The 17,339-nt window shown below is 46.3% G+C and overlaps 1 protein-coding gene across 1 annotated transcript; it reads left to right on the top strand.

Annotated features, from left to right (window-relative positions):
- Positions 1-7,215: 7,215 nt before the first annotated feature.
- Positions 7,216-17,309, top strand: LOC129694329 (transmembrane protease serine 9-like). Its single transcript, XM_055631032.1, has 3 exons — positions 7,216-8,134; positions 9,545-9,707; positions 16,837-17,309. The coding sequence occupies exons 1-3, from the start codon at positions 8,092-8,094 to the stop codon at positions 17,105-17,107; spliced, it is 477 nt and encodes a 158-aa protein (XP_055487007.1). The 5' UTR covers positions 7,216-8,091; the 3' UTR covers positions 17,108-17,309.
- Positions 17,310-17,339: the final 30 nt, after the last annotated feature.

Raw genomic sequence — 17,339 nt, 5'->3', positions numbered from 1 at the left:
CATAGTCGGCTGGTACAGAAGATTAATTTTCATGGGATAAAAAGTGCCTCACTGCTTCCAACCTTTCCCAAAGGCACCATACAGTCCATCCAGTGAAGGTAGATGCCCTCGTACTGGACGACAGTCGGGTACGTCAGGGGTGAGCCATGTCTCTGTGAAATAGATCACATAGTAGTCTCACTTCTCCAAGGGTAGCACAGTGGTGCAGCAGTAGAGTTGCTGCCTCACAGCGCCAGAGACCCGGGTTCCATCCTGACCATGGGTGCTGTCTGTACAGAGTTTGTACGTTTTCCCCGTGACCATGTGGGTTTTCTCCGGGTGCTCTGGCTTCCTCCCACACTCAAGATGTGCAGGTTTGTATGTTAATTGGTTTTGATAAATTATCCCTTGTGAGTAGGATAGTGCTATTGTAGATAGCTGGTCAATGCGGACTCGGTGGACAGAAGGGCCTGGTTCAACGTTGTAATGTTTAACGGTCAGCATGCCTTTAAGTTTATCCAGCTCTCCATAGACTGCACATTAGACAGTAGTAATCAGGGGAGGGGGGGACTTGAAGCTGTTGCTTCAGCCTCACCTGTAGGCTGGTGCACTTCCCTTGTCTCCTCACCAGGTGGCAGCACTTTGTTCCATGAGCGGGTTCCCGGCCCGGAGTTGGAGCGCCGTCGAACACGGATAGTTGGGACAAAGGTCAGAGACAAGAAAGGAAGGTGTGAGACAGGTTTGATGCGTTGTTGATTGTGAAGCCAGAGGGTGAGTGGAGTGATAGGTGGAAGGGGGGGGGGGGGGATAAAGAGAGCCCTGAGGGAGGGGTAGCTTGAGAAATGAAGAGTTACACCCAGCATCTGCAGATATATTTGATTCACTGTGGAATCGCCTCATGGTATTCCTACTCTGAAGAAGTTCTCCTCCTCTCTCTGGGAGTTTAGTGATGCTCTCTCACTGCTCCCCCTTCTGTGATGGTTTTCCTGTCTGATGTCCAACAGATAGTTTACCTCGACCTGCACCCTAACTTGTTCCAGTGGTTACCACCTTCAGTTTGTGTGTGATATCATCATTAGTATGGAGATCTTCAATTGCTAAGGATTTGTTTGCCGCATGCATGTTGCTCTTTGCTCCATATCCATTTTGCATCTTTTGTCAGCATGTGGTGCTGTGGTCTAAGCAGATAAGTGAAGGAACACTGCATCATGCCTCTCGCCGCTGGACTGTTCTCGTTTGCACCCCTTGATGTAGTTTAGTTTAGCAATGTAGCCTGGAAAAGGGGTCTTCGGCCACCAAAGACCCCTGACCAATGATCACCCATACACTAGTTCTATCCTACCCACTAGGGACAATTTGCAGAAGCCAATTAACCTACAAACCCGCACGTCTTTGAGATGTGGGAGGAAACTGGAGAATGCAGAGTAAACCCACATGGTCACAGGGAGAACGTACAAACTCTGTACCGACAGCACCTGTAATGAGGATTGAACCCAGGTTTCTGCCACTGAGGCAGTAGAATAGAAAAACAGGGATGTAATGCTGAGGCTCTATAAAGTGCTGGTCAGGCCGCATTTGGAGTATTGTGAGCAATTTTTGGCCCCATATCTGATGAAGGATGTGCTGGCTCTGGAGAGGGTCCAGAGGAGGTTTACAAGAACGATCCCAGGGATTAGTAGGTTAACCTATGTTGAGCGTTTGTCGACACTGGGCCTGTACTCGCTGGAGTTTAGAAGGATGGGGGGGGGGGTCTCATTGAAACTTACCAAATAGTGAAAGGCCTGGATAGAGTGGATGTGGCAAGGATGTTTCCACTAGTGGGAGAGTCTAGGACCAGAGGTCGTAGCTTCAGAATTAAATGACGTTCCTTTAGGAAGGAGATGAGCAGGAATTTCTTCAGTCAGAGGGTGGTGAATCTGTGGAATTCTTTGGAGGCCAAATCAATGGCTATATTTAAGGCAGAGATAGATGGATTCGTGATTAGTACAGGTGTCTGAGGTTATGGGGAGAAGGCAGGAGAATGGGGTTGAGAGAAAGATAGATCCACCATGATTGAATGGCGGAGTGGACTTTCTGGGCCGAATGTCTTAAAGTCTAATTGGCGTGGCACTTCACAGTTTGTAATGTGCAGTAACTGGGTTTCCTGCGAGTTCAACTTTCACACACAGATACAAATGTAGGAGAAGACGGACAGACTCTCACAAAACGTGGTCTCACACCCAATACAGCAAAGACACAGGTGATCAGGATCCACTCCAATACCAGCAAAACCCTATCCTTATGCACTGCACTGCTCTAGGGGAGCTAGAAACATTCACATACCTAGGCTGTGTTGTGGACATTACCGGAGGGGCAGAGGCAGACATAAAAAGTAGATTCAATAAGGCTAGTGTGTTGTTTAACATGCTCAGGAAGATCTGGAGCTCAAAACACATCTCAATCAACACCAAAATATGCATCTTTAACTCGCATGTGAAACAGGTGATGCTGGATAGATCAGAGACATGGGAAACAACAAAACACACGACAAACATTCATGAACACCTGCCTTGGGAGAATACTTAACATCTAGTGGAGAGACAAAGGCAAGCAATGTGGACCTGTGGAAAAGAACAAGCTAGGAGCCCATTGAAAGGAGAAAATGGAGTTGGATGGGACACACGGTCAGGAAACCTGCCACAAACATCACCTGGCAAGCCCTGAAATGGAACCCTTGACCCCAAGAGGTCGCCCCAGGAACAGCTGGAGAAGAGGTGTCCAGACAGAAGTGTCTGAGAGTGGGCTCAACTGTGGAGATCTCGAAAGAACTGCCAACAACCGAGTGAGGTGGAGGACATTTGTCAATGGCCGATGCTCCCTAGAGGAGCAAAGGGCTTAAGAAGTAAGAAGAAGAACAGTTCAACTTAGAAATGATCTGATGACAACATAGGCCAGTGGAAAGATTCTTCCGTTGATGGGTTCCACTATTGCTTCTGGCACAAACTACACTTTCCATTTCACCTGCAATTGTTGACATATGACTGCTTTCGTAGTGCCTGTAACCACAACATAAGCATTGAACTTTAACCAACCTTGCAATATGAATGGCAAATAATTCTATTGCCCGTAGCCTCTACAATTAAAGGAAACGCCTTGAACAGTATCCGATCATTAGACAATGGGTGCAGGAGTAGGCCATTCGGCCCTTCATGCCAGCACCGCCATTCAATGTGATCATGGCTGATCATTCCCAGTCAGTACCCCGTTCCTGCCTTCTCCCCATATCCCCTGACTCCGCTATTTTTAAGAGCCCTATCTAGCTCTCTCTTGAAAGTATCCAGAGAACCGGCCTCCACCGCCCTCTTAGGCAGAGAATTCCACAGACTCGTCACTCTCTGTGAGAAAAAGCGTTTCCTCATCTCCGTTCTAAATGGCTTACTCCTTATTCTTAAACTGTGGCCACTGGTTCTGGACTCCCCCAACATCAGGAACATGTTTCCTGCCTCTAGCATCTCCAAACCCTTAACAATCTTATATGTTTCAATGAGAATCCCTCTCATCCTTCTAAACTCCAGCGTGTACAAGCCCAGCTGCTCCATTCTCTCAAAATATGTGTTCAATATTGATTTCAGTTTATTGTCACGTGTCAGTAGAAAGACAATTCATGATTCCAATCAAGCCATTCACATTGTACAGATACATTGTTCTATAGATTCAGGATCAGTTCCTGTGGATTGGAGGGTAGCTAATGTTATCCCACTTTTTAAGAAATGCGAAAGAGAGAAAACAGGGAATTATAGACCAGTTAGCCTGACATCGGTGGTGGGGAAGATGCTGGAGTCAATTATAAAAGATGAAATAATGGCACATTTGGATAGTAGTAACAGGATCAGTCCAGGTCAGCATGGATTTACGAAGGTGAAATCATGCATGACTAATCTTCTGGAATTTTTGAGGATGTAACTAGGAAAATGGACAAGGGAGAGCCAGTGGATGTAGTGTACCTGGACTTTCAGAAAGCATTTGATAAGGTCCTACATAGGAGATTAGTGGGCAAAATTAGGGCACATGGTATTGGGGTAGAGTGCTGACATGGATAGAGAAGTGGTTGGCACACAGGAAAAAAGAGTAGGGATTAACGGGTCCCTTTCAGAATGGCAGGCAGTGACTAGTGGGGTACCGCAAGGCTCGGTGCTGGGACCGCAGCAATTTACAATATACATCAATGATTTAGATGAAGGGATTCAAAGTAATGTTAGCGAATTTACAGGTGACACAAAGCTGGGTGGCAGTGTGAATTGTGAGGAGGATGCTATGAGAATGCAGGGTGACTTGGACAGTTTGGGGGAGTGGGCAGATACATGGCAGATGAAGTTTAATGTGGATAAATGTGAGGTTATCCACTTTGGTAGCAAAAACAGGAAGGCAGATTACTATCTAAATGGCGTCAAATTGAGAAAAGGGGAAGTACAATGGGATCTGGGAGTCCTTGTTCAACAGTCTATGAAAGTAAGCATGCAGGTACAGCAGGCAGTGAAGAAAGCGAATGGCATGTTGGCCTTTATAACAAGAGGAGTTCGAGTACAGGAGCAAAGAGGTCCATCTGCAGTTGTACAGGGCCTAGTGACACCGCACCTGGAGTATTGTGTGCAGTTTTGGCCCACTAATTTGAGGAAGGACATTCTTGCTATTGAGGGAATACAGCGTAGGTTTACAAGGTTAATTCCCGGGATGGCGGGACTGTCATATGCTGAGAGAATGGAGCAGCTGGGCTTGTATACTCTGGAGTTTAGAAGGATGAGAGGGTATCTTATTGAAACATACAAGATTATTAAGGGTTTGGACACGCTAGAGGCAGGAAACATGCTCCCGATGTTGAGGGAGTCCAGAACCAGGGTCCACAGTTTAAGAATAAGGGATAAGCCATTTAGAACGGAGATGAGGAAAGACTTTTTCTCACAGAGAGTGGTGAGTGTGGAATTCTCTGCCTCAGAGGGCGTTGGAGGCTGGTTCTCTGGATGCTTTCAAGAGAGAGCTAGACAGTGCTCTTAAAAATAGCAGAGTCAGGGGATCTGGGGAGAAGGCAGGAACGGGGTACTGATTGGGGATGATCAGCCATGATCACTGTGAATGGCGGTTCTGGCTGGAAGGGCCGAATGGCCTACTCCTGCACCTATTGTCTATTGGTACAGGGTAAAGGGAACAACATGAATAATGTTTAGTACAAGGTAAAGTAAGATTAAAGATAGTCCAAGAGTCTCCAATGAGGTAGAAAGTAGTTCAGCACTACTCTCTAGTTGTGGTAGGATGGTTCGGATGTCTGATAACAGCTGGGAAGAAACTGTCCGTGATTCTGGAGGTGTGTGTTTTCACACTTCTGTATCTCTTGCCCGATGGGAGAGGGGAGAACCAGGAAGTAGTGGCCAGAAGCTGTAAGTCTGCTGAAGGTTCTCTGACCATCGATGCTGCCTGACCTGCTGAGCATCTCTATCACTTGTTGATTTTGTTTTCCAGCATCTGCAGCTTTTGAATTTATGTCTGACTTTAGGTTTCTGCATCTGCTGCAGAATAAGCGAGGTTGCCCAACATTCTACTCCATGAGCTGAGTCATTGAGGCTTCAAGCTGGGACTGATCTATACACAGATGCTGCCTGACCCACTGACTTCTTCCAGCACTTCCCTTTACTTGGGTGACTACTTGGGACTGTTGATACCTAATGAACCCACATTTCCATGTTTACCCAAAAGCAAAATAAGCTGATTTCCATTTATTTTTTCTGCAGACAAACAGAAGATTATTAGATTTTTAACATTTCTACCAGAAAATGAAAGTTTCAAAAAATGTCCTCTGGATTACTACAGCTGTTGTCGTCATTCTGCTCATTGCCTCAGTCGCTGCAATTATTCTGGCAAAATATTACACAAAAGGTGAGCAGAAAGTGGTTACGGGGAGAAGGCAGGAGAATGGTTGGGAGGGAAAGATAGATCAGCCATGATTCTTCTTGTGTGTGGCGTGCACAGCCTAAAGTTGTAGGACAACTTGTTCTATTTGATTGTGCACGCCGGGTTGATTGCATTCGTCAAAACAGGGCGGACCACGTGAAGGTTGCAATCTCCCACCCCAACCATGATTGAATGGCGGAGTAGACTTGTAACGCCAATTGGTGTAACTAAATACATTGGCAGGGAACATCTAACCGCAATGTCCATAGAACATGCAACATGGGAACAGACTCTGGCCCACAATGTGCTGAACACCATACCATGATGAACTTGTCTTCACTGCCCTCTGTTCCCTGCATGTCCATGTGTCCCTGTAATACTACTGTTGTATGTGTCTCTAGCACCACCCCTGGCAGCATCCACCGCCCTCTGTATAAATATTATCCTGCATATTTTAACCTTCGCTCCTCTCACCTTAAAGTTATGTGCTCTAATGTTGAATATTTCTACAGGGGGGGGGGGGGGGGGGTGGGGGTGGGGGTGGGTGTGGGGGGGGGGGGGGGAGGGGTGGTGGTGGTGTGAAGGTTCTGACTCTCTACCCTCTCTATGTCTTGCATAATTTGATATACTTCTATCAAATTTCCCCTCAGCCTCTGATGCTCCAGAGAAAATAATCCAAATTTGTCCAACCTTGTAGCTAATACCTCTGATCCGGGCAGCATTTTGGTTAAAAACTCTTGTAAAAACTCTGGTTAAAGCCTCCACATCCTTCCTGTAATGGGGCGACCAGAACTTTGTACAATACTCCAAATGCAGCCTAACCAATATCCTCAACAGCTCCAGACTGACCAAGATGTCATACTGCCTGCATTTGGCCGATATTCCTCTAAACCCTTCTTATTCATATTTGTCTAAATGTCATGAAGTCATAAAGCTTCTAGTGCATTGTCTGGTATCTCATTCCAGATACAGACTGCATACTTAAGTCAAAAGGTTGCCCCTGAGATCCCTATTAAATCTATCTCCTCTCAACTTAAGCTGCCATCTAGTTTTAGAATCCTCTACACTGGGAAAAAGACTTTACGAATGAACCCATGACCTTGTACACCTCAATAGGGTCACCCCTCATCCTCCTGCACTCCAGCCTATCCAACCTCACCCTGTAACACAAGCCCAGGTAACATCCTGATGAATCTCTTCAACACCCTTTCCAATTCAATGCCAGCCTTCCTGTATCTGGGTGAGCAGACCTGCACACACTGCTCCCAGCCACCCGTACAGCTGCATCATGATGTCCCTACTTCAGTATTTATTTCTAAGAAAATGTAATTAACAATTGCAGGAGAAAAGGAAAAGGTTGAGAACATTAGAGGCATGATTTAGAAAGCAGCTTAAAGAAGCACGACAAACAATTCAGATAATACTCTACAAAAACACAATAGTCAAACTCAATAGCAATGGATGGGGCATAACAATAAATACTCTGAACCTATTCTGAATCTAGGTTACTGTCTGAAGAAAGATCTTGACCCGAAACGTCATCCATTCCTTCTCTCCAGAGATGCCCCTTAGAATAAAGGGGAGGCCATTTAAGACTGAGGTGAGAAAAAACGTTTTCACCCAGAGAGTTGTGAATTTGTGGAATTCCCTGCCACAGAGGGCAGTGGAGGCCAAGTCATGGATGGATTTAAGAGAGAGTTAGATAGAGCTCTAGGGGCTAGTGGAATCAAGGGATATGGGGAGAAGGCAGGCACGGGTTATTGATTGGGGCCGATCAGCCATGATCACAATGAATGGCTGTGCTGGCTTGAAGGGCCGAATCGCCTCCTCCTGCACCTATTTTCTATGTTTCTATGCTGCCTGTCCCACTGAGTTACTCCAACATTCTGTGTCTATCTTCGGTGTAAACCAGCATCTGTTGTTCCTTCCTACACAATGTTTTCTGGAGAGCAGTACAATGAGTTGTGGGTACAATATCTTTGTGTGACTGTAATGACCGCATCTCTAACTTGAAGAGCAGCTCCTCGGTTTCAGTTGACAGAGGTACAGTGAAGAGCTTGTGTCCAGATTGCGTCTCTCTGCTCCACTGACAGTCAACTGTACATATTAATTTGCTCTGACCTTCCATGTAGTTACAATGTCGCTGTACAATCACATCTCTATCTTTCAGCGGCTTCAAATAAACAGACTATGGAATTTCCTGGAATTGGAAATCTGTCTTCAATTAATGAAAGTAAGTTGGAAGTATTTTATTCCTGTTTTTATCTGAAGCAGAATAAACTCCCTGTCACCCACTCCTTGTTGACTGATGTTGAAATGTCAGTTTGTACAAATCCCTCCATAGCTTCCCTTACTCTTGTAAACACTGAGGACAGAAGAGTGACACAGCCGAATCAGCGCCAGAGACCCAAGTTCGATCCTGCCCTTTGGTGCTGTCTGAGCACAATTTGGTACCAGTACCATCTTTTAGATAAGTCACGCAGTGGTGCAACGGTAGAGCTGGTGTCTTGCAGTGCCAGAGACCCAGGTCTGATGCTGACTGTTGGTGCTGTCTGTGTGGAGTTTGCACGCTCTCGCTGTGACTGCATAGGTCTCTTCCCACATCCCAAAGACATGTGGGTTTTTTAGGTAAATTGGCTGCTGCACATTGCGGCAGTGTGTAGGGAATGGATGAGAAAGTGGGATAACATAGTCCTGGTGTCAACAGGAGATCGATGGTCTCCATGGACTCTGTGGGCTGAAGGGCTTATTTTCATGATGTATCTTTTAATCAATTCATTCAATCTGGAGGCACGGTGGTGCATCAGTAAGGTTGTTGCCTTGCACTGCTTGCACCACCGGAGACCCTATCCCGACTACGGATGCTGTCCCATGACTGCATGTGTTTTCTCCGAGACCTTCGATTTCCTCCCACACCCCAAAGACGTACAAGTATGTGGGTTAATTGGCTTGGTGTAAGTGTAAATTGTCCCTAGTGTGTAGGATAGTGTTTATGAGCAGGAATTGCTGGTTGGTGCAGACTCGGTGGGCCGAAGGGCCTGTTTCCGCACTGTATCTCTAAACTAAAGAAGCCACATATCTGAAGAGGACTGCAGTGCAGGAAAATGGTTATTTTTAAAATCCTCATTCAGAAAGATAATAGAATCATTGAGTCAAACCGCACTGAATGATTGAATCGGCACAGAAATAGATTCTTCGGCCAAACCTGTCCAAGACCAAGATGTCCCATCTAAGCTAGTCCCATTTACCCACATGTGGCTCATATCCCTCTAAACCTTTCGTATCCAGGTACTAGTCCAGGTATCTTTTAAATGTTTTATAGTTTTTGCCTCGACTACCTCTGGCAGCTCGTTCCATACACCCGCCACCCTCTATCACCCTACTATGGCCTGCCTTTGGTTGCAATGGACTTCAGTTTTGCTCTATAACTACCTAGTATTATGGTCATTAGTTGATTGTAATCTTGGTTCTATTGCTTTAATGAACCCATAAAGCTGCATTCAGTAAGGATTATGTTGTTCCTTTGCCGATACATGCAACAATCTCACACTCTTGACTCTACTTTGATCTTGTGTCAAGGCCATATTTACAATAACGTTTAAAATGACTGCATCAGAACTAAAGATCACTGCATTGCTTACAGCGTGTGGCTCCAGGATTGAACGATTCACCCGGATAGTCGGTGGGACAAACGCAGCGAATGGCGAGTGGCCATGGCAGGTTAGCCTGCAGATTGGGAGTCACGTTTGTGGAGCTTCCATCATCTCCGACCGATGGCTCGTCTCTGCCGCTCACTGCTTCCCGAGGTAAGTCAAACTTCATTTACGCATCATCTCGTAGTTGACGAGAAATGTTGAGGCTCTGGTCAGGAAAAGGCAGTTCAGTTTAGTTTATTGTCATGTGGACCAAGGTACTGTACAGTGAAAAGCTTTTGTTGCGTGCTAACCAGTCAGCAGAAATAAAATACATGATTACAATCGAGCCATTCACAGTGTACATATACATGATAAGGGAATAACGTTTAATGCAAGGTAAAGTCAGTAAAATCCGATCAAGGATAGTCCGAGGGTCACCAATGAGGTAGATAGTATGTTTAGCACTGCTCTCTGGTTGTGGTAGGATGGTTCAGTTGCCTGATAACAGCTGGGAAGAAACTGTTCCTGAATCTGGAGGTGTGCGTTTTCATACTTGTGTACCTCTTGCCTGATGGGAGAGGGGAGAAGAGGGAGTGGCCAGGGTGCGACTGGTTCTTGATTATTCTTCAGGCCTTGCCGAGGCAGCGTGAGGTGTAGATGGAGTCAATAGAAGGGAGGTTGGTTTGTGTGATGGTCTGGGCTGCGCCCATAATTAGTTGAAATTTCTTGCGGTCTTGGATGGAGCTGTTCCCAAACCAAGCTGTGTACATCCCGATAAAATGCTTTCTATGGTGCATCTGTAGAAGTTGGTGAGAGTTGTATGGGACATGTCGAACTTCCTAAGCCTTCTGAAGAAGTGGAGGCGTTGGTGTGTTGTCTTGGTTGTTGCTTGTCCTTGGTCCAGGAGAAGTTGTTGTGATATTGACTCCTAGGAATTTGAAGTTTTCAGCCATCTCTATTGCAGCACTGTTATTGCAAACTGGGGAATGTGAACCACTTCACTTCCTGAAGTCCATCACTATCTCCTTTGTCTTGCTGACTTTGAGAGAAAGGTTGTTGTCTCAACACCAGGACACGAGGTTCTCAATCTCATCATTATTTGATATCCGGCCCACAATGGTGGTGTTGTTGGATTTAGGCAGTTGGTATTGTGATTGCCTCTGAGTTTGGAAACTGCAGGCTGTGTCTGACATCAACAGTGTGAACATTGCTGATGGTCAGGAGCCACCAGCATTTAGAAAGGGACGTACTGATTGGAGATAGTCAGCATTGTTTTTGATTATTATCTATAGCAGGGGTTCCCAACCTGTGTCGTTCCGTTTACACCGGGCAACTTGTTGATGGTAAATTTACCCCCATCCTGTTTTGTTCAGTAAATTGAGTTCATACTTCTACCATAATGAAGCAACTGATGAAGGGAACATTTTAAAATACTGTTTTTAACTATTATTTTAAGTTCCAAAATTAACTGATTTACCCCCGGGGGTAAATTTAGTATAGGTTGGGTCCCTTGGTCTATACGGACACTAACAATGCCTTGGGCAAGGCCTCACATTGGAGTCTAGCTTGGAAAAGGTTAGTTCACATGGGATCCAAGGGAAACAAGCCAATTGACTGGTCTAGGATGGAGGAGTCAAAGGGTGTATGTGGAGTGTTGGGTTTCTGATGCGAGGGAGTGCCACAGGGGTTAGTACTGGGTCCACTGAGTGTTTGGCTGTACGTTCAATTGGGGTGAAATTAGGAGGTAGTGACCATAATGTGTTAAGTTCTAATCTATAATTTGAGAGGGAAAAGGGTAAATCGGAGGTGTCAATGTTACAGTTGAACTCGGGGGACTATGGAGCCATGAGGGAGGGAGGAGCTGGCCAAAGTTGACTGGAACGATATACTAGCAGGGATGACAGTGGAACAACAATGGCAGGTATTTCTGGGAATAATACAGAAGGTGCAGGACCAGTTCATTCTTAGGAGGAAGAAAGATTCCAAGGGAAGTAAGGGGCGATCGTGGCTGATCGGGGACGGTATAAAAATAAAAGCGAAGAACAACATCGCAAAGATGAGCGGGAAGCCAGAGGATTGGGTAATGTTTAAAGAACAACAGAAGATACTAAAAAGGCAATACGGGACGAAAAGATGAGGAACGAAGGTAAGCTAGCCAAGAATATAAAGCAGGATAGTAAAAACTTCTTTAGGTATCTGAAGAGGAAAAAAATAGTTAAGACCAAAGTTGGAGACTTGAAGTCTGAAAAAGGTGAATTTATTATGGGGAACAAGGAAACGGCAGATGAGTTGAACAAGTACTTTGGATCCATCTTCACTAAGGAGGACACAAACAATCTTCCTGATATACTAGTGGCCAGAGGATCTGGGGTGACGGAGGAACCGAAGGAAATCCACATTAGTCAGGAAATGGTGTTGGATAGACTGATGGGACTGAAGGCTGATAAATCCCCAGGGCTTGATGGTCTGCATCCCAGTGTACTTAAGGAAGTGGCTCTAGAAATCGTGGATGCATTGGTGATAATTTTCCAATGTTCTATAGATTCAGGATCAGTTCCTGTGGATTGGAGGGTAGCTAATGTTATCTCACTTTTTAAGAAAGGAGGGAGAGAGAAAACAGGGAATTATAGACCAGTTAGCCTGATATCGGTGGTGGGGAAGATGCTGGAGTCAATTATAAAAGATGAAATAGCGGCTCATTTGTATAGCAGTAACAGGATCAGTCCGAGTCAGCATGGATTTACGAAGGGGATATCATGCTTTACTAATCTTCTGGAACGTTTTGAGGATGTAACTTGGAAAATGGACAAGGGAGAGCCAGTGGATGTAGTGTACCTGGACTTTCAGAAAACATTTGATAAGATCCCACAGAGGAGATTAGTGGGCAAAATTAGGGCACATGGTATTGGGGGTAGAGTGCTGATATGGATAGAGAAGTGGTTGGCAGACAGGAAACAGAGAAGGGATTAACAGGTCCCTCTCAGAATGGCAGGCGGTGACTAGTGGGGTACCGCAAGGCTCGGTGCTGGGACCGCAGCTATTTACAATATACATCAATGTTTTAGATGAAGGGATTCAAAGTAACATTAGCAAATTTGCAGATGACACAAACCTGGGTGGCAATGTGAACTGTGAGGAGGATGCAGGGTGACCTGGACAGGTTGGATGAGTGGGAAGATGCCTGGCAGATGCAGTTTAATGTGGATAAATGTGAGGTTATCCACTTTGATAGCTAAAACAGGAAGGTAGATTATTATCTGTATGGTGTCAAGTTGGGAAAAGGGGAGGTACTACGGGATCTGGGGTCCTTGTACATCAGTCAATGAAGGACAAAGGACATTTATTGTCACATACACCAATTTGAGTTACTACGCAGCACACAAATAAGATAAACACAACACTGTAGAATTTAACATAAACCATAAACATCCCACACAGCGGAATCAATGTTTCCCACTGAGGGAAGACACCAAAGTTCATTTTTCTTCTTTTTGTTCACCCGTGGTCGGGGCCTATTGAGGACTCCGCAGTCACCGCAACGGCTGCCCAATGTTTCACGCCCACTCTCCGGGATGATGGGATGATCAGAGCTCCGATGTCGGAACAGAAGAACACTGAGCGGCTTGGAGTTTCCGAATCGGCCGCTTCCTACTGGAGACCGCGGCTCCCGAAGTCCACAGGCCGAGCTGGGCAAAGATCCAACGCTGGCGATCCTCGGCGAAAGATCCCAGGCCCCCGCTATGTTGAAGTCTGCGCCGCCCGCGGCCTGAAGCTCCGCAGACCACAGCTCATGGTGTTAAAGTCGGCAGGCCCAACACTCCGGAGCTCCAACATGACGATCCCTGTAGGACATCGCCTGCTCCGCGATGGAATTCAGTGCTCCACCGTCACTGAAGCTCTGGCCGGTCTCCGGCAGGAAAGGCCGCACCAATCCAGATGGTAGGCCACGAGGAGGGGGCGAAGATGTGGCTCGGAGAAAAGACGCATCCTCGACCAGGTAGTGACTGAGAAAACTGTTTTCCCCCGACCTCCAAAAACAAATGTTTTGACAGACTAAAAATAACACCAATAACAATGAAAGTAAGCATGCAGGTACAGCTGGCAGTGAAGAAAGCGAATGGCATGTTGGCCTTTATAACAAGAGGAGTATAGGAGCAAAGAATGGCCTACTCGTGCACCCATTGTCTATTGTCTAAAATGGCACTAAATTTGCCAATAACATTAAAATGTTGATGGTATTTTATATATTGAGGAAGAATATCTAAGTTTGCAACAGTTTCTAGATCAGTTGAGAAGATGGGACAAGTAATGATCAATGGAATTGAACTGAGACGTGTGAAGTTACGCACTTTGGCATTTCCTAGGCTGGTGGACAGTACAAAAGTTGAAACCTGCACCATCAAGAAGAGCTGCTCCCACTTATCGGATTGCTAAACAGTCCTACCACGACCTACCTTGTTACAGCCATGCACTTTTCCTCTGTAACTAACGCTATAAGAAGTTAATGCTATATTCTGCACACTGGTGTATTTCTCCTTGTGCTACCCTGGTGTTTATGGTTTCCTTGCACCTGTGTAGTACGGCTTGGCGGGGTACCATGCACATCTGGCACCTTTATCCCTCCACATATTTGTCTGTGTCTTTTAAATGCTGTTTTGGTTCCTGTCTCAACTACCTCTGGCTGCTTGTTCCATATACCCACCATCATCTTTAGTTTAGTTTAGAGATACAGTGCAGAAACATGCCCTTTGGTCCACCGAATCGGTGCTGACCATTGATCCCCACACACATGCACTATCTTACTACACTAGGGACAATTTACAATTGTGCCAAGCCAATTGGCCTGCAAACCTGTAAGTTGTTGAATGTGGGAGGAAACCCGAGCACCCAGAGAAACCCCACGTGGGCACGGGGAGAACGAACAAACTCTGTACAGACAGCATCTGTTGTCAGGATTGAGGGTTGGTGTGGACAGGGGGACTGTTTCTGTGCTGTGACTGTGCCAGGGTGACAGCCTGGGTTTGAATAGGGCGAGTCCAGCATCAAGAATGTTTAATACCAATATCTTCCCAGCTGTCATCGGATCGGGCAACTGAACCGTCCTCTCGCCAACTAGAGAGTGGTCCTAACCTCCCATCTACCTCATTGGAGACCCTCGGACTATCTTGAATGAGACTTTACTTAAAACATTTTTTTTTTCAATTTAAATCAATTTAATTGTCATTTGGACCCCTTGAGGTCCAAACGAAATGCCGTTTCTGCAGCCATACATTACAAACAAATAGACCCAAGACACAACATAATTTACATTTTACATAAACATCCATCACTTCGCTGTGATGGACGGCCAAAAAAACGTATCTCTACTCTCTCCACTCCCCCCCCCCCCCCCCCCCCCCCCCATGTCAGAGTCAAAGTCAAAGCTCCCGGCTGGCGATGGCGATTATCCCACGGCCATTAAAGCCACGCCGGGTGGTGTGAGGTCGCACACCGGGTCTTGTGTTGGAGCCCCCGGCGTGCGCTCGCAGAGTCCCGCGGCCATTCCAAGCCGCGCGGGGCGGTGATGTTGGGCCCCGCTCCAGGAGCTCTTCAACCCCGCAACTCGGGCGGGAGAAGTCGCCGTTGCAGGAGCCCTGAAAGGCGGGCTCCCGGTGCCGCCGTCCGCCAGACCCGCAGTTGCAGCCTCCGAATCTCCGGAGGTCGGGCCGCAGCAGCAGCAGCAGCAGCAGCGGCAGCAGCGCTCCACCCGCTCCGGACTCGGCCAGCTCCGCGACGGTGAGGTGAGTCGGCACCAGAGTCCCCGGTCTTCTCCTGTTGGAGGCCGCTCCATATTGCAGCCCCAACCGTGCAGGGAGAGATTTAAAAGTTACCCCCTCCCTCCCACCCCCCCCCACACACACACACCCCCCAACAAAAAATAACAATAACTACATAAAAACATAGACAAAAATAATAAAAACGCGGACGGGCTGCAGAGGCCGCTGCTGACGTGAGTCGCGCCGCCTACCGGCTCTTACCTTGTACTAAATGTTATTCCCTTCATCTTGTACCTATACACTGGATGACTTGATTGTAATCATGTATTGTCTTTCCGTTGACTGGATAGCACACAACAAAAAGCTATTTACTGTACCTCGGTACACATGACAATAAACTAAATTAAACTAAACTTTAATGACGACTACCACTAGGTGACGATGCCAGTGCAAAACTGGAGTCTGAAGTTCAAACAAAGACACAGTCCATACTACAATATTGTTGCAGAGTTCATGAATTTCCCTCGGGTGTTCAATGAAGTCTTTATTATCATCATCATCATCATGAGCCTTGGTTGAGTTCAGCTTAGTTGATTGACTGGTGTACCGAGGTACAGTGAAAAGCTTTGATGGTTGCTGGGAAGAAGCTGTTCTCCAACCTGGAGGACATGTTCTGCTGGGTTCTTTACCACCTTCCCAATTGTAGCAGTGAGTTGGTGGGAAGGGTACAGGGAAGATTTACAAGGATGTTGCCAGTACTCGAGGGACTGAGCTACAGGGAGATGTTGAGCAGGTTAGGACTTTATTCCTTAGTGCAGGGAGACGAGGGGTGATCTTAGAGGTATATAAAATCAGGAGGGGAAAATATAGAGTGAACGCACAGTCTATTTTACCCAGAGTATGGGAATCAAAAACCAGAGGACATCCATTAAGGGTGAGAGGGGAAAGATTTAATAGGAACATGAGGAGCATCTTTTCACTCGGAGTGTAGTGAGTGTATGGAATGAGCTGCCAGAGGCAGGTTACCATAGCAACATTTACTAGACATTTTGGACAGGTACATGGGACGGAAAGGTTTTGGTGGAATATGGATCAAATGTGGGCAGGTGGGGCTATGGTCAATGGGGCACCTTGGTTAGCATGGATAAGCTGGGCTGAAGGGCCTGTTTCCATGCTGCACGGATCAGAAATGAGGGGGATGTGGGTTCCTGATGCCTGTTTGAGGCAGAGCCTCTTGTAGGTCCCTCTGGTGGTGGGGAGGTCAGTAGCTGTGATGGACCGGGTAATGTCTACCAGTCTGCATTCTGTGTTCCTGGGGCTTGGGGTTTCTAAACCTTGTCAGGATGCTCTTCACTATACAATTGCAGAGGTTCAATAAAGTATTTAGCAACACCAAATCTCCTCAATGTTCTGATGAAATGGAGGCATGAATGAGTTTTCTTGTCGATTGCATTAATGGGTCCAGATCGCCCAGGAACTGGCAGCTGGGATTTGTGTAATAAATCTGTGTGTTAATGACATTGTATGTTGATGCTTGTTTAAAGTGCGTATGCCCACACCTCATATTGGAAAGCTTACATGGGGTCTGTGATGCTTGGAGAAGGAATGTCCAGAGGCATCATAAGAATTGTGACCCACCCCAACTACAGCATCCCGAGGAGCTTCAACAATGACATTGCCGTATTGGAACTCTCTTCCCCTCTCATCTTCAATGACTTCATCCAGCCTATCTGCCTGCCGCCCAGCAACAAGGTGTTCCCACCTGACAAAAGATGCACCATCACAGGCTGGGGAACACTTGCCTACGAAGGTTAGATGTTCCTAAATGTAAAATGTTGGCTTCATTCTGTCAATGCTATCATTCTACTGTTCTGCAATGCAATTCGAACCACTGATCTGTAAAACTGATGCACTACAATGCTGCAATCTTCCCCTCTGCTCCACCTATTGGACTTGAGTTTGACTTGGTTGTATGTGTGTAGCATTATCTGATCTGATTGGGGGAGAGCATGCAAAGCTTTTCTCTGTACACATGACAAAATAATAA

The sequence above is a fragment of the Leucoraja erinacea genome, unplaced genomic scaffold (genome assembly GCF_028641065.1).
Source record: "Leucoraja erinacea ecotype New England unplaced genomic scaffold, Leri_hhj_1 Leri_627S, whole genome shotgun sequence".
NCBI classification, from domain to species: domain Eukaryota; kingdom Metazoa; phylum Chordata; class Chondrichthyes; order Rajiformes; family Rajidae; genus Leucoraja; species Leucoraja erinaceus.
This window is presented reverse-complemented; position numbering and strand designations above follow the sequence as displayed.

Bases quoted from the DNA above. Each gene is read 5' to 3' on its own strand.
- LOC129694329 (XM_055631032.1), top strand. From the start codon at position 8,092: ATGGAATTTCCTGGAATTGGAAATCTGTCTTCAATTAATGAAA. The intron at 8,135-9,544 runs GTAAGTTGGAAG...CATTGCTTACAG, and splicing joins TCTGTCTTCAATTAATGAAA to CGTGTGGCTCCAGGATTGAA. The intron at 9,708-16,836 runs GTAAGTCAAACT...GCTTGTTTAAAG, and splicing joins GCCGCTCACTGCTTCCCGAG to TGCGTATGCCCACACCTCAT.